The 18,132-nt window shown below is 38.7% G+C and overlaps 1 protein-coding gene across 2 annotated transcripts in view; it reads right to left on the bottom strand.

Annotated features, from left to right (window-relative positions):
• Positions 1–18,132, bottom strand: part of LOC309637527 (uncharacterized protein) — a 432,423-nt gene that overhangs the window by 87,638 nt on the left and 326,653 nt on the right. For both annotated transcript variants that reach the window (XR_014250580.1, XM_082412440.1), the window contains 2 exons: positions 13,754–13,865; positions 4,827–4,918 (listed from right to left, as the gene is read on the bottom strand). Coding sequence is in view for 1 of the 2 variants with exons in the window: in XM_082412440.1 (XP_082268566.1) it covers positions 4,827–4,918; positions 13,754–13,865 (204 nt within the window). In the remaining variant the exon portion in view is untranslated. The remainder of the gene's footprint in view (positions 1–4,826; positions 4,919–13,753; positions 13,866–18,132) is intronic.

The raw sequence follows: 18,132 nt of genomic DNA, 5'->3' as shown, positions 1-18,132 counted from the left end.
ACATTTCAGAGGCTGAGGCATTAGTTTCTTTCTTTCTTTCCTTTTTTTTTGCATAAGTTTCTATGATTTTAACAAGCTCCTCAGATGGTTCTTCTCAGAAAATTTTTAGGTTTAAAATGACCATCTGCAAGAGGCCAGGGTTCAAGGGAGGCAGGAGCTGAGAGAGCCCTGGGAGATCATACAGTCAGTTAATTCCTGTCATTTCACAGAGGAGGAAACTGAGGCACAGAGACGCACCAAAGTTGGGGATGGAGCTCAGGGAAGACCTGAATGTAGGCTTTTCAGAGCTCTTCCAGACTCTGAGGGCAAAAATCATTTCACTACACTAAAGGTGACATTCCCTTTTTCTGCCGGGAACTGGAATTGCTTTATAAGGCTGTATTTTATAAGGAAAAAATGGTAACTTATTTGCCCCGGCAGTGCCATCCTCTTTTAGAGTCTCAGATAGTAACATTTCAATTAACTTACTTAAAATTCCTTTGTGATTCCCCGATGTCTTGAGAGTGGGTTTCAAATGGTGGATAAGCCCGTATCTGTGATTACCACTCACATCTCCAAATATCTTCCACCCGTCCACTCTCCTCTACCTCCTTTGCATTCTACTCTCCAGATATTCTCAACTATTTTCAGTTCACCAAATGAGCCATATTCCTCCTTCTGGAGGGTTAGCACATGCTATTATTCTCTCTACACTATTTTTCCTAGAAAAGCTGTCTTCATCTTTCAATTGTCAGATGTCAGTTTATATTTCCCCTCCCCCAGGAACCTCCCAAGTGTGGGTAACAGACACTACCTGGTAACCTATACAACCCTTTTCAAATTAATTGATATTGTATTGCAGTTGTTATGGTGCTTTTCTCCTTAACTATATTTTAAGCTCTAAAGGACAGGAGTCATGTTTGGTGTTGTAGTGCCTGATCGAAGGAGGCACTCAATAAACTATACACGACATAAATGGCGGGATGATCTTGAGGTTCACATACCAAAGTGCTCAAGCAGATCATGTCTGCCTGGAATAGAAGATGACATTAGTCAGTGGTAGTAGGTGAGATGGGTTAGGGCAAGCTGAGCTCGATCCTGAAAGGCTTTGGTTTGAGTTGAAGATGTCAGCTCAGCCTGGACCTGGTCACTGCTAATGACTGATTGATGGGGGGTTTGTGAGGAAGATTCCATGGCAGCAGCAAGGAGCATGGGTGGGAGTGAGAAGAGGCTAGAAACCACGTGAGAATTAGGATGTGGCTACAGTCGTCCAGGCTCAAGGCAGTGAGAGTCAGGAGCAGGCTGGTGCCTGTGGGGATGATGAAAAATGAGTGAATTCCCGAAATGCTGCCGTCAAAGAGTCAAGAGTACTTGGTAGAAGAGTCAAAGATCCTTCCGAGGGGGACCTTTCTTCTTTCACTGATTTGTTACTTTATTAATTCAACAAATGTTGATTGAGGTATGAGGCCCTGGGACTATCCCAGTGAGTAAAATAGACGTGCTCCTTGCTCTCCTGTAAGTGAATGAGACAGATAACAGATAAGTAAACAAACCAAAGAAGAGCTGCCTAATATAAACGTTTAGTAGGCAATGCACTTCATGAGTCAAATTAAATAATTCCTGTAAAGCACTTGGCACAGTGCTTAGTATATAGTAAAAACCCAGTAAGTATTAAGAAGTCTGTCTCCCCCACCATTCTCTAATAAAAATTTTAAAATTTCCTCTTATGTCTCACAACTATTTTTGAAAATTTACTTTATTGAAGTATAGTTGATTTACAATCTTGTATTAATTTCTGCTGTACAGCAAAGTGATTCAGTTATATATATATGTGATATTCAGTTATATACATTTTTTTTCATATTCTTTTCCATTATAGTTTATCATAGGATATTGAATATAGAGTTCTGTGCTTTACAGTGGGACCTTGTTGTTTATCTATTCTATGTATAATAGTTTGCATCTGCTAATCCCAAACTCCCAATTCATCCCTGCCTCACACCCTCTCCACCTTGGCAACCATAGGTCTGTTCTCTCTCTCTGTGTCACTCAAAACTATTAAATGAATCATGACAATGGCTACCATACATCAAGTACCTATTCCATAGCAAGTTCTATGTTGTAGGCTTTGCATGTATTAACTTCTCCTTATAACCACCTTGCAAGATAGTTATGATTGTCTTCTTTATTTCAGATAAGGAATCGGAAGCTAAAGAGAGTTAATCAATTTCCTTAAATTCCCAGAGCTAGTGAGCTGAAAACCCTAGGTGTGCCCAACTCCCAAATTCCATTCTCTTTCCATTGTCACAATGGGTCTATTGCCAACCAGTGTTACAACAGTCTGCTTTATAGTGAATCTGGCAGTCTCTTTAGACCTATCTATTCGTTCAAGTAACTGAAATACCTGGTAAGTGTTAAGGAGTGTATTGAAGCAATTACTTATGACTCAGTTACCCACCTCCAAGTATGGCCAACTGTATGGTCCTTCCCTGCCTTCCAATGAGCATCTTTGAATTAGGAGGAAATTTCAATACAGTCATCTTGTAACTTTCAAAAAAAAAAGTGTTCATTTATTTATTTCTGTATTTTTAGAAATCTTAGACTATAGAGAAAGCACCTACAATGTTGTTCAACTCAGATTCTGGGTGTTCACAGTGTTAGGATGAAGAGTCTAAGCTTTGCACATTTGGTTGAAGTCTTTCCTTTGCCACTTACTGGACTATGAAATTGAACAGATCTCTTAAAGCACTCTCAGCTATATTCTTATTATTTATAAATGATGAAGAAATAGGAGGGTAGTAATAGCACCTATCGGATAGGATGTATCTGGGACTGAATTAGTGAAAGTAAGTGAAGTGTGTTCTTAACTGGTGGCAGTTTTGCTCCCCCAGGAGATATTTAGCAATGTCTAGTGACATTTTGGTTGTCACAACTGGGGGAGTGCTACTGGCACCTAGTGAGTAGTGACTAAGGATGATTTGAAACATCCTACAGTGCAGAGACTGTTTCCTCAGCAGAGAATTATCTAGCCAAAGTGTTAATAGTGCCGAGGTTAAGAAACGGTGTATATCCTAATATCTGTTGTGTTGCCATAAAAAAAAAAATCCTAAAATCATCCAGGAATATGGAACACTTGGAAAATCCCTTTGGAAGCACTGAAATTATGACATACGGATGAAAATACATCTGGGGTATTGACTAAATATTTTCCTTTTCATCTAAAAATTTTGAAGTCAGGAACTAGATATTTCCATGTGTCCACCTGGGTTGTGGGGTGGTGAGGATTTTTTGTCAGTTGTTTAGGAGTTGCGTAAAGCTGAATACGCATCTGATGTCAAGCTCTGTTTTTTTCATTTCAGGAGTAGTTTATCCTACACCATTCCTTGTGGAAAGGGAGGTTCATTTGTTTTTATGTATTTTTTTTTCTTTGTAACTTAAAAGCATCTTGAATTATTAAACCAGTTATTTTCCAGGCCTGCAAATGTTTTCAGCATGTGACCCTAAGTTTCCCTGAGTCAGCACATAGTCCTGCATCTCGGAAGACCTTAGTTGGTCAGAACCATTCCTTTAAGATGGTGGTATTTTTCTTTGGGGTCAGGATTTTCGAGGTGCTCATTCTGATACAAGAGGGCGTGTGTTTCTCCCAGACCCCCACATTCAAGGTTGTGGTGGGAATTCTGCTCAGGGCTTAGGGGTATGTATCACCATTTCAGACTAGAGAGGAGAGTTAGAGGAGAAACTCAAGTGGCCATTTAATATCTTCCCCTGATGTTAGACTCTGGCTTACTTCTAGCCAGGAGCCAAACCATAAGGTAAATCCTCCAGCCCACATTTTACCAGTGACCATAAGAAAGTACTTGGAGTTACCACTGAAAAATTATTTTTTTCTGCTTTGAAGCCAAATGCTTTTATAAGAGGCAGAAAAAGAAAAAAACCCACTGAAGTCAAATTGATGAAAACCAATCAAAATATGGCCTTGTTGTGGCTGATACAGCTTTCCTGGCCGGTCCCAAAATACTGATGGCATCTTCGGGCATGGTGCTCAACACTGATGGAATTAGATTTCTGTGACAACTGCTTGGAAGCTGCAGTCCTGCACCACACATTTGCTGAGTGTATTACTGACAAAGATCAGACCTGTTTTGTTCATTACCAGGAAGCAGCAAAGAAGGCTGAAAGGCTCTCTACGGCCAGTACAGGCTGACTTTTAAACAAATGTCCTCAAAGCTCGTGAATACATCATGTAGGGGCCGAAGCCTTGGGGAAGGTATCTTTCATGAAAACTCCGTGGACATCTCTGCTGAAGTCACTGGCCCCTAGATGCTGGAGAGCCTCCCACCTAAGTTAGTAAGCACTTAGAGATGATGGTTTAGTTAGTAAGCACTTAGAGATGATGGTTTGCTCTTAAGGAATAAATATGTGTTCATTCTTGATTTTTATCTTAAGCAATATTTACTGATACAGAGCCCAGAGAAAGAAAATTTTTTCTTTATGTCAAGAAACCTGAATTCTGCATAATGAAATCATGAGATTATACTCCGTAAAGCCTGAAAAGGACCTACCTCATCACTGGACTCAGTTTTACGGGGAGGCTCCTAAGATTCCCAAGCTAATGATGGCTGAAGGGGGGATAAGAGCCCCAACTAGAGGTCTTTGGGCTACAAAACATGTGGCAGCCGAGCCCTTACTATTCACTCTTCTCTTTGTTGCTTTCATCCAAGGCTAGACTGCCCAGCTCTTGCTTCTCCTGATATTTCTCACAGTTCATTTGTAACCCCTGCCCCTCCCCCTGTCTGACTTTGAAGAACCTGAATTCATTTAGGCTTTGATTAGTGGTAATTACTTACCTGTCAGACCCCAGCTGGACTGCATCACCAAAGCTGAGTCACATAGCTTTGCTTCCAGTGACTGCTTCCAAACAATTAAATCAGAGAAGCACCTGTGTAAATATGCAATATTTGGCGATAAGAAAATGATGAGGCAAGAGAAACTGAGCAGAACTGGTGAAAAATAGTGAATATTTTCCCCTGGGGGTTTTCACACATGCCTTTAAGCATCTCCATTCTCAAGAGCAAGGTCAGGTTACTTTCCCACCCTTCCCATACTTTGTGGGGTTTTTTTTGGAAGACATAGCTAATCTGATATCACCAGATGTGATTTGTTTGCAAACATTAAAATTGTAAGGTAATCCTCTCATAAGTACGCTGAAAGACAAGAAGTTGAAATAGGGTGAAGGACTAACCAGTAATTTTCTTTTCCCAAGCCAAAATGTCTATCTCAATAGATAAGCTGACAATTGAAGCTCATCTTGGACAATGATATCTGTTCTTCTTTGTATTTAGGGCTTCCGTGATGGGAGTTAAAGCTTAGGATGGTGGAAAGAGCAAGAGCTTTTGTAATCAGATAGACCAGGAGATGAATCCCAACATCACCACCTAGTAACTGTGTGACCTTGAACGTGTTTTGAGCCTTAGGCTCCAAATTTGTAAAAAGGACATAATTCCTGACCTTACATGCCATGCCACATGTAAAGTGCCAATCTCAGTGCCTGCTTAGCAAACATTCACTCTGCCCCACTTTATAATAGTAGACCAGAAAAATACATCATCTTTGACCTGGTTGCCATTCAATAAGACACAGTTAAACTATTAGTGATTTTTGTTTTAACATCTTTATTGGAGTATAATTGATTTACAATGGTGTGTTAGTTTCTGCTGTATAACAAAGTGAATCAGCTATACATATATATATATATCACCATATCTCCTCCCTCTTGCATCTCCCTCCCACCCTCTCTATCCCACCCCTCTAGGTGGTAACAAAGCCCCGAGCTGATCTCCCTGTGCTATGTGGCTGCTTCCCACTAGCTATCTATTTTATATTTGGTGGTGTATATATGTCCATGCCACTCTCTCACTTTGTCCCAGCTTACCTTTCCCCTTCACCGTGTCCTCAAGTCCATTCTCCAGTACGTTGGCATCTTTATTCCCATCCTACCCCTAGGTTTTTCATGACCTTTTTTAAATTGAGATTCCATATATATGTGTTAGCATACGGTATTTGTTTTTCTCTTTCTGACTTACTTCACTCTGTATGACGGACTCTAGGTCCATCCACCTCACTACAAATAACTCAATTTCGTTTCTTTTATGGCTGAGTAATATTCCATTGTATATATGTGCCACATCTTCTTTATCCATTCATCTGTCGATGGACACTTAGGTTGCTTCCATGTCCTGGCTATTGCAAATAGAGCTGCAATGAACATTGTGGTATATGACTCTTTTTGAATTATGGTTTTCTCAGGGTATATGCCCAGTAGTGGGATTGCTGGGTTGTATGGTAGTTCTATTTTTAGTTTTCTAAGGGACCTCCATACTGTTCTCCATAGTGTCTGTATCAATTTACATTCCCACCAACAGTGCAAGAGGGTTCCCTTTTCTCCACACCCTCTCCAGCATTTATCATTTGTAGATTTTTTGATGATGGCCATTCTGACTGGTGTGAGGTGATACTTCATTGTAGTTTTGATTTGCAATTCTCTAATGATTAGTGATGTTGAGCATCCTTTCATGTGTTAGTTGGCAATCTGTATACCTTCTTTGGAGAAATGTCTATTTAGGTCTTCTGCCCATTTTTTGATTGGGTGGTTTGTTTTTTTGATATTGAGCTGCATGAGCTGCTTATAAATTTTGGACATTAATCCTTTGTCAGTTGCTTCATTTGCAAATAATTTCTCCCATTCTGAGGGTTGTCTTTTTGTCTTATGGTTTCCTTGGCTGTGTAAAAGCTTTTAAGTTTCATTAGGTCCTATTTGTTTATTTTTGTTTTCATTTCCATTTCTCTAGGAGGTGGGTCAAAAAGCATCTTGCTGTGATTTATGTCATAGAGTGTTGTGCCTAGGTTTTCCTCTAAGTGTCTGGCCGTACATTTAGGTCTTTAATACATTTTGAGTTTACTTTTGTGTATGGTGTTAGGGAGTGTTCTAATTTCATTCTTTTACATGTAGCTGTCCAATTTACCCAGCACCATTTATTGAAGAGGCTGTCTTTTCTCCATTGTATATTCTTGCCTCCTTTATCAAAAATAAGGTGACCATAAGTGCGTTGGTTTTTGTCTGAGCTTTCTATCCTGTGCCATTGATCTATATTTCTGTTTTTGTGCCAGTACCATACTGTCTTGATTACTGTAGCTTTGTAGTATTGTCTGAAGTCCAGGAGCCTGATTCCTCCAGCTCCGTTTTTCTTTCTCAAGATTGCTTTGGCTATTCGGGGTCTTTTGTGTTTCCATACAAATTGTGAAATTTTTTGTTCTAGTTCTGTGAAAAGTGCTGTTGGTAGTTTGATAGGGATTGCATTGCATCTGTAGATTGCTTTGGGTAGTATAGTCATTTTCGCAATGTTGATTCTTCCAGTCCAAGAACATGGTATATCTTTTCATGTGTTTGTATCATCTTTAATTTCTTTCATCAGTGTCTTATAGTTTTCTGCACACAGGGTCTTTTGTCTCCTTAGGTAGGTTTATTCCTAGGTATTTTTTTCTTTTTGTTGCAGTGGTAAATGGGAGTGTTTCCTTAATTTCTCTTTCAGATTTTTCATCATTAGTTTATATGAATGCAAGAGATTTCTGTGCATCAATTTTGTATCCTGCTACTTTACCAGATTCATTGATTAGCTCTAGCAGTTTTCTGGTAGCATCTTTAAGATTCTCTATGTATACTATCGTGTCATCTGCAAACAGTGACAGCTCTACTTCTTCTTTTCCAATTTGGATTCCTTTTATTTCTTTTTCTTCTTTGATTGCTGTCGCTAAAAATTCCAAAACTTTGTTGAATAATAGTGGTGAGAGTGGACAACCTTGTCTTGTTCCTGATCTTAGAGGAAATGGTTTCAGTTTTTCATCATTGAGAACAATGTTGGCTGTGGGTTTGTCATATATGGCCTTTATTATGTTGAGATAAGTTCCCTCTATGCCTACTTTCTGGAGGGTTTTTACCATAAATGGGTGTTGAATTTTATTGAATGCTTTTTCTGCATCTATTGAGGTGATCATATGGTTTTTATCCTTCAGTTTGTTTATACAGTGTATCACATTGATTGATTTGCGTATATTGAAGAATCCTTGCATTCCTGTGACAAACCCCACTTGATCATGGTGTATGATCCTTTTAATGTGCTGTTGGATTCTGTTAGCTAGTTTTTTTTTTTTGAGGATTTTTGCGTCTATGTTCATCAGTGATATTGGCCTATAGTTTTCTTTTTTTGTGACATCTTTGTCTGGTTTTGGTATCAGGGTGATGGTGGCCTCGTAGAATGAGTTTGGGAGTGTTCCTCCCTCTGCTATATTTTGGAAGAGTTTGAGAAGGATAGGTGTCATCTCTTCTCTAAATGTTTGATAGAATTCACCTGTGAAGCCATCTGGTCCTGGGCTTTTGTCTGTTGGAAGATTTTTAATCAGAGTCTCAATTTCAGTGCTTGCTATTGGTCTGTTTCTATTTGCTATTTCTTCCTGGTTCAGTCTCGGAAGGTTGTGCTTTTCTAAGAATTTGTCCATTTCTTCCAGGTTGTCCATTTTATTGGCATAGAGTTGCTTGTAGTAATCTCTCATGATCCTTTGTATTTCCGCAGTGTCAGTTGTTATTCTCCTTTTTCATTTCTAATTCTATTGATTTGAGTCTTCTCCCTTTTTTTCCTGATGAGTCTGGCTAATGATTTATCGATTTTGTTTATCTTCACAAAGAACCAGCTTTTAGTTTTATTGATCTTTGCTATTGTTTCCTTCATTTCTTTTTCATTTATTTCTGATCTGATCTTCATGATTTTTTTCCTTCTGCTAACTTTGGGGTTTTTTTGTTCTTCTTTCTCTCATTGCTTTAGGTGTAAGTTTAGGTTGTTTATTTGAGATGTTTCTTGTTTCTTGAGGTAGGATTGTATTGCTATAAACTTCCCTCTTAGAACTGCTTTTGCTGCATCCCATTGGTTTTGGGTCGTCGTGTTTTCATTGTCATTTGTTTCTAGGTATTTTTTGAATTTCGCAGTGATCTCTTGGTTATTTAGTAGTGTATTGTTTATCCTCCATGTATTTGTATTTTTTACAGGTTTTTTCTTGTAATTGATATCTAGTCTCATGGCATTGTGGTCAGAAAAGATGCTTGATATGATTTCAGTTTTCTTAAATTTACCAAGGCTTGATATGTGACCCAAGATATGATCTGTCCCAGAGAATGTTCCATGAGCTCTTGAGAAGAAAGTGTATTCTGTTGTTTTGGGATGGAATGTCCTATAAATATCAATTAAGTCCATCTTGTTTAATGTGTCATTTAAAGCTTGTGTTTCCTTATTTATTTTCATTTTGGATGATCTATCCATTGGTGAAAGTGGGGTGTTAAAGTCCCCTACCATTATTGTGTTACTGTCGATTTCCCCTTTTATGGCTGTTAGTATTTGCCTTATGTATTGCGGTGCTCCTATGTTGGGTGCATAAATATTTACAATTGTTATACCTTCCTCTTGTATCGATCCCTTGATCATTATATAGTGTCCTTCTTTGTCTCTTGTAATAGTCTTTATTTTAAAGTCTATTTTGTCTGATATGAATATTACTACTCCAGCTTCCTTTTGATTTCCATTTGCATGGAATATCTTTTTCCATCCCCTCACTTTCAGTCTGTATGTGTCTCTAGGTCTGAAGTGGGTCTCTTGTAGATAGCATATATACAGGTCTCGTTTTGTATCCATTCACCCAGTCTGTGTCTTTTCGTTGGAGCATTTAATCCATTTACATTTAAGGTAATTATCAATTTTTATGTTCGTATTCCCATTTTCTTAATTGTTTTGGGTTTGTTATTGTAGGTCTTTTCCTTCTCTTGTGTTTCCTGCCTAGGGAAGTTCCTTTAGCATTTGTTGTAAAGCTGACTTGGTGGTGCTGAATTCTCTTAGCTTTTGCTTGTCAGTAAAGTTTTAAATTTCTCCATCAAATCTGAATGAAATCCTTGCTGGGTAGAGTATTCTTGGTTGTAGGTTTTTCCCTTTCATCACTTTAAATATGTCCTGCCACTCCCTTCTGGCTTGCAGAGTTTCCGCTGAAATGTCAGCTGTTAATGTTATGGGGATTCCCTTGTATGTTATTTGTTGTTTTTCCCTAGCTGCTTTTAATATTTTTTCTTTATATTTTATTTTTGATAGTTTGATTAATATGTGTCTTGGCGTCTTTCTCCTTGGATTTATCCTGTATGGGACTCTCTGTGCTTCCTGGACCTGACTATTTCCTTTCCCATATTAGGGAAGTTTTCAACTATAATCTCTTCAGATATTTTCTCAGTCCCTTTCTTTTTCTCTTCTTCTTCTGAGACCCCTATAATTCGAATGTTGGTGCATTTAATGTTGTCCCAGAGGTCTCTCAGACTGTCTTTAATTCTCTTCATTCTATTTTCTTTATTCCTCTCTGCGGTAGTTATTTCCACTGTTTTATCTTCCAGGTCACTTATCTGTTCTTCTGTCTTAGTTATTTTGCTATTGATTCCTTCTAGAGAATTTTTAATTTCATTTATTATGTTGTTCATCATTGTTTGTTTGCTCTTTAGTTCTTCTAGGTCCATGTTAAACGTTTCTTGTATTTTCTCCATTCTGTGTCCAAGATCTTGGATCATCTTTACTATCATTACTGTGAATTCTTTTTCAGGTAGACTTCCTATTTCCTCTTCATTTGTTTGGTCTGGTGGGTTTTTACCTTGCTCCTTCATGTGCTGTGTTTTTCTCTGTCTTCTCATTTTGCTTAACTTACTGTGTTTGGGGTCTCTTTTTCGCAGGCTGCAGGTTCATAGTTCCCTTTGTTTTTGGTGTCTGCCCCCAGTGGCTAAGATTGGTTCAGTGGGTTGTGTAGGCTTCCTGGGGGAGGGGACTGGTGCCTGTGTTCTGGAGGATGAGGCTGGATCATGTCTTTCTGGTGGGCAGGACCACGTCTGGTGGTGCGTTTGGGGGTGTCTGTGAGCTTATTATGATTTTAGGCAGCCTCTGTTCTAATGTGTGGGGTTGTGTTCATGTGTTGCTAGTTGTTTGGCATAGGGTGTCCATCACTGTAGCTTGCTGGTTGTTGAATGGACCTGGGTTTTAGCGTTGAGATGGAGAGCTCTGGGAGAGCTTTTGCTGTCTGATATTACGTGGAGTTGCGAGGTCTCTGGAGGACCTATGTCCTGAACTTGGCTCTCCCACCTCAGAGGCACAGGCCTGACACCTGGCTGGAGCATGAAGACCCTGTCAGCCACATGGCTCAGAAGAAAAGGTAGAAAGGAAGGAAGAGAGAGAGGGAGGAAGGAAGGAAGGAAGGAAGGAAAATAGTTATTAAAATAAAAAATGAAAAAAAAAATTTTTAATAAAAAGAATTAAAAAGTAATAAAAAAAAGAAAGAAGAGAGCAACCAAACCAAAAAACAAATCCACCGGTGATAACAGGTGCTAAAAACTATACTAAAAAAAAAAAAAAAAGCGGACTGACAAAACCATTGGACAAATGGTAAAAGCAAAGCTACACAGAGAAAATCACACAAAGAAGCATACACATACACAGTCACAAAAAGAGAAAAAGGAAAAAAAATATATATATCTATATATATAAAAAAAAAGGAAGAGAGCAACCAAATCAATAAACAAATCTACCAGTGATACTAAACTCTGAATACTAAGCTAAGATATACATAATGCCACTACCAGATTAGATGCAGGAAGGAAACCCCAAGTCTGCAGTTGCTCCCAAAGTTCACTGCCTCAATTTTGGGATGATTGGTTGTCTATTCAGGTATTCCACAGATGCAGGGTACATCAAGTTGATTGTGGAGATTTAATCCGCTGCTCCTGAGGCTGCTGGGAGAGATTTCCCTTTTTCTTCTTTGTTCACACAGCTACTGGGATTCAGCTTTGGATTGGCCCCACCTCTGTGTGTAGGTCACCTGAGGGCACCTGTTCTTCGCTCAGACAGGACGGGGTTAAAGGAGCAGCTGATTCGGGGGCTCTGGCTCACTCAGGCCGGGGGGAGGGAGGGGTACAGAGGAGGCGGGGCGAGCCTGTGGCGGCAGAGGCCGGCGTGACGTTGCACCAGCCTGATGCGCGCCGTGCGTTCTCCCCGGGAAGTTGTCCCTGGATCGCGGGACCCTGGCAGTGGCGGACTGCACAGGCTCCCAGGAGGAGAGGTGTGGATAGTGACCTGTGCTTGCACACAGGCTTCTTTGTGGCGGCAGCAGCAGCCTTAGTGTTTCATGCCCGTCTCTGGGGTCCGTGCTGATAGCCGCGGCTCGCGCCCGTCTCTGGAGCTCGTTTAGGCGGCGCTCTGAATCCCCTCTCCTCACGTACCCCGAAACAATGGTCTCTTGCCTCTTAGGCAGTTCCAGACTTTTTCCCGGACTCCCTCCCGGCTAGCTGTGGCGCACTAGCCCCCTTCAGGCTGTGTTCACACCCCCAACCCCAGTCCTCTCCCTGCGATCTGACCTCCGAAGCCCGAGCCTCAGCTCCCAGCCCCCGCCCGCCCCAGCGGGTGAGCAGACAAGCCTCTCGGGCTGGTGAGTGCCGGTCGGCACCGTTCCTCCATGAAGGAATGTCTCCGCTTTGCCCTCTGCACCCCTGTTGCTGCACTCTCCTCCATGATTCCAAAGCTTTCTCCCCACCCACCCCCTGTCTCCGCCTGCGAAGGGGCTTCCTAGTGTGGAAACTCTTCCTCCTTCACAGCTCCCTCCCAGAGGTGCATGTCCTGTCCCTATTCTTTTGTCTCTGTTTTTTCTTTTTTCTTTTGCCCTACCCAGGTACGTGGGGAGTTTCTTGCCTTTTGGGAGGTCTGAGTTCTTCTCCCAGCGTTCAGTAGGTGTTCTGTAGGAGTTGTTCCACATGTAGTTGTATTTTTGATGTATTTGTGGGGAGGAAGGTTATCTCCATGTCTTATTCCTCCGCCTTCTTCCACGTATCTTTTTGAATTACAGTTTTCTCCGGATATGTAGGCCTGGTATTTTTAGTTGAAGGACATCCATAGGTGGAGCTTCATGGACCCACTCCTGTTGTGTTCCTTGTGTATTTAAGGATGTCATTTTGTGCAGAGCTCAAGCCACTGTTTCATCTCTTCCTAAGCTCTGTGATCCTGGGCAAGTTAATTATTCGTTGTGTTTTTTCAATTGCAAAATGGAGATCATGATAACTAATGCTTCAGATTATTCAGAGAATTCAGTGAGTTACTTATAAAGGACTTAGAACAGTGACTCGAACAGAGAGGAAAGTTGTAGTTGTGATTGGTATTATTACTGGGACAAAAGTAGGCAGCCAACAATAGAGTTGATTTTACAGAAGGAGCTAGTGTGCATAACAGATCAATCAAATTTTCCCAAGTCAAAATGTTCAGTGTTAATTTTTTTCCTCTTTCATAAAAGTCATTTTTAATTGTATTTAGTTTGAATGTAATGTTTTATTGGTAGCTTCTGAATAAGACAGTGAAAAGTAAGAAATCCTTCAATGGAATGTTACTAAGTTATTCATAGAGGCAGGTCCAACTGTCTTTGGTCCTTGAGTCTAAAATGAAATAATCACTAGTTTTTAAAATCCCCAGGATACTATTTACTCTATGACATCAAGCTGATATACTTGTAAGGGTAAGTAAGGGAGTAAACAGCAAAGAGTTGTCAAAAGTCAAGGTTTATTTACTATTCCTTTTGAAATATTTTAAAACAGGATTATGGAATGTTGGAGGATATAAACATATCTCATTCTGCTGCACTAAGCATTGAAGTTACCCCAAATTACCTGATCATTTTGTTAGTTGGATGGCATCTTCTATTTTTGGGGAGCCCTTGGCTTGTTTTAAGAGGTATTTTACCACCGAACAAGGCAAGCATCCTAAACATCCCCAAATTTCCTGAAACCAAAAGATATAGTTAAGTTGTGACTGCAACGATAATAGAGATTTGTAGGAGGCTGTGAACGGAGTTTTTAACGCAAGATTTAAAGAAGGATCACTCTACTTGGAGTGCATCTTTTCCCTTCCTAATCCATTAAGCGAACTGATTAGTGTTAAATGAAAAGATTCGTTGGGTGACTTGCTTTGGAATAGAAAAGTACTTTGAATTATTAAGCTTCCTACACATCTTAAAAATAAATTTACTCTGAACTTCCCGCTCGATCCCACTGAATTCATTGAGCAGTATGGCCTCCTGGTTTTGTTTAACAGCTCTGCTTTCCCAAAGGGGTTGATGACTCATTGTGTTGGAGCTGAGCTTTAATGTGCTTCTTCCCTGATGCCTCATCACTTACCTAGTCTGTTGATTAACTCTGTACATCGACATAGCATGGTCCAATTGAGTAGGCTGTATGATAAGCATCTCAACAATAACACAATAAAATCTAAGCAGAGAAATACATGGTACACTGATAAATAAAAGTGCGTGCATTGAATTTTAAAAATATATTTTCCCATTCTGGACTTTCAAAGCCACAGTTTAAATACCCAAAAGTCCTTTCCATGAATCCATCAATGCATAGTTCTCTAATTCTGCTATATTTTGAATACATATTGGTCCAGTTTTTCTAGGAAATGGAGGTAATTTTTATTCTAATGCCACATTTTGGGTCACTTATTTATAATTAACCAAAGTTTTAAAAATCTGGTTTAAATATTCTGGTAGTACCTCTTACAACTGAATTCCTGGTCAGTTTCCATTTACAGCTACAAACTCTCAGGCAGCTATTGATTCTGTGTCTCCTTGTTAAAGGTTACTAACTTCATCAACAGTAATGCTGTTAAGTTGCATCTCTTAAGATTCTCTTATTGTTGCTAGCTGAGACTGTACTTTTGTTTTCTGGCTATTTAATGTTGTTGACATTCATTTTGTTCCTCATTCTGCAAAGACAATTGGACCGAATTATTCCTAGATACCATTACCCAGTTGACATACTTTCAGCTTTTGAATCATGGGCTGAAACCAAAAATCTGATGTTTTTGGCAGCCAGACCCACAGTCTGTATTAACTTTGGTCCAGGCAGGCTTTCAGATCATGAAAAGGCATGTTGAGTTTTACTCCAAGCTTCTTTCTGCCTTCCTTCACCAATGCATGGTGTTCAATAGCATAGACTTGGGATAACATCCTTAGTTTGTGTTTAGAAGAAGGGAAACAAAGCAGAGTTGTTTAGGATCTGCATAAGGAACAATTAGCTTAAGCATTATGGCATTAATATGAGCTAGAAGTTTGTAGGTCTTTGAGTCTCAATTGGTATACTACAAACCTTTCATGGGTATGTCACCTAACTGGGGACCGCCTGTGAGGTTTTCTTTTTGTACAACTGAAAGTATTTGTAGATATGACAACAGCTGTCACTTATTATGTTGGTCATGCAACATATTGGGGGAAGGGCTAAAACCTACCAAGAGTAGGAAAGGAGAGACATAGACTAGCATAAATCTGACACAGAAAAAAATATCCAGAAGATACATGGTACAAAAGATGTATAGGCAGAAACCTGCAATAACTTTGACCTGTATGTGTATACATATGGGTATATTAACAAATTTATTGAAGTATAATTTACATACAACAAAGTGAATGTACTCATTTAAAATGTACAGTTCAATGAATTTTGATGTATGCATAAACACATGCAACCATCATCTAAATCAAGAAACAGAAAATTTCCAACATACTAAAATAGTCTCTTCAGCCACAGCCCAGACAACCTCCCAATCCAACCCCAGATGCCATTACATTTTTATCAATATAGACTAAATATACCTGTTTTAGATCTTCATATAAATGGAGTAATATGATATGTACTCTATTGTGTTTGGCTGCTTTCAAGTTTTTGAGAATCATTCACATTGTATGTGTCAACAGACATTCATATACAAATATACAGTCTGTGTAGACATAGGTTTTTATTTTTCTTAGGTTCTTACCTAGGAGATGAATTGATGGGTTATCTGATAAGTTTGTCTTTAACTTTATAAGAAACTTACCAAACTGTGTTCTGAGATATTTATATCATTTTTCACTCCCACTGCCAATGTATGACATTTCCAGGCCTATATCCCTTTTGTTCTGTTTTGTTTTATTTTCGTTTTTCCATGTGGAAGTTGAATTATTTATTTAAAACAGTGGAAAATATGGATTGCAATACCAAGAATATAAATTAGCTGTTGACATCAGGTTCCCATCCCAGTTTATGTTTGTTTCTTTGTTTCATTTCTTCATCATATTTTGTTGTCAGATCTACATCCTTGCCAAACTTGGTAATATCAGTCTTTTTCATTTTAATCATTTTAGTGGGTATAGAGTGGTATCTTATTGTGGTTTAAAATTGCATTTCTATGGTGACCCTGATATGAAAAATCTTTTTAGTGTTTATTAACCACTCATATTTTTCACTTTTGTGAAATATATGTTCAAACATTTTGCTCATTTTAAAAATTGGGTTGTGTTTTTATCATTGAGTTATAAGAGTTCTTTTAATATTCTGAGTAGAATTTTATGTTAAAGTTTTGTACTGTGAGTATTTTCTTTCAATCTTTTACTTGTCATCTTTTTTATTTTTATGGTGTCTTCTCAGTAGAAAAAGGTTTTACTTTTGATAAAGTCCAGTTTATCAATTTGCTTCTTTAATGGTTAGCATTTTTTGTGTCTTAAGAACTCTTTGCCTGCACAAAGTCATAAAGTTTTATAGTTTTAGATTTTACATTTAGTTCTGTAATGTTTCTAGTTTATCTTTGTGTGTAGGAAGAAGTAGGGTTCAATATTGATATTTTTCAATACAGACATCTGATTGTTACAGCACCAGCTTTTGAAAATACTATCCTGTGCCTGCTCTGTTCTGTTCAAGTTCACTGACCTTGTCTTCTGCAGCATAAAACTACTATTATAACCATTTGGTGATTTTTTTTTTTTACTTCAGATACTATATTTTTCTGTTTTAGAAGGTTCATTTGTTCTTTTTTTAAAACAGTTTTCATTTCTCTTATTGCATTCATGTTTTTTAAAATAAATTCTAAAACTATTTGTAATAGCTACTTTAAAGTTTTTGTCTGCTAATTCCATCATCAGTGTCACTTCTAGGTCTATTTCAGTTGACTAATTTTTCTTCTGGTTATGGAGAAAAGAATTTTTCCTAGTCATTTGCATGTCAAGTAATTTTTGGTTGGATGCTGGGCACTGTTGATGTTTCATTGTTGAATGTCTGTATTTTATTATGTTCCTTTAAAGAATGTTGCTCTTTGATGTGGCAAGCATTTAAATTTTGTGTGAATTAGTTTAACCTTTTTAAGATTTGTTAAAGAAGGTGTAAATTAGTCTTTATTCTAGAGGTAATGTTCACCAACTGAGGCGTGGACATTCTAGGGTCTCTACTGAATTCTGAATGGATTCAGTGGTGTGTCTCCAGTCTGGCTGACTGCAACTTAAGTATATCTCAGCCCAGTGGGAGATATGGTACTGCAACTTAAGTATATCTCAACCCAGTGGGAGATACGGTAATCATTCAGTTTACAGTTCTTCAGTTATTGTTCTTTCCCTAGTAGTTGTTCTTTGTCTTGTGGAGTCGCCCTGTACAGCTTAAAAATGAGCCAAAAACTCAAAGTCACCCTTGTGTGTATTTTTGGAACTCTTTTTTTTTTTTTTCTATATATCTTCTCTTTTGGTTCTCTTTCCTACAAATTCCAGTCACTTCAACTTATGCAATCTTTGATTTCTGTCTCCTCTACTCGGTGAGTCCTCGTGTTCTACCTGGGTTTCCCTTCCCCAAGTGGCAATCTGAAAAGTATCTCTTGGATATTATGTCCTCATCCCATTTGTTTTCTTTCACTCAGGGATCATAGCCTTGTGCTGCCTGTTGACCACTGTCTGAAAACAGTGAGCTCATATATTTTTTCTTGTTTGCTAATAGTTTATGGTGAGTGGTCCTTTCAGTAGTAATTAGTCTATCATGGCCAGAAGAAGAACAGATATATTTTATAACAGTACAATTAAGGCAGTTACTTTACCACAAACAGGGATATAGTGCTAAAGGGGACCCAGCTAAATGTTCTGGTTACTTTAGATGTGATTCATTACCTTTGAGAGCACTAGTCAAAATTAGGTTTTAGGATACATGCCATTAGTAGTGATGGAGATCACTATTTCCCAAACTGCACTTGCTTTTGT

This window comes from Balaenoptera physalus (assembly GCF_965194825.1).
Source record: "Balaenoptera physalus genome assembly, chromosome: 11".
In the NCBI taxonomy this organism is placed as follows: Eukaryota; Metazoa; Chordata; class Mammalia; order Artiodactyla; family Balaenopteridae; genus Balaenoptera; species Balaenoptera physalus.
This window is presented reverse-complemented; position numbering and strand designations above follow the sequence as displayed.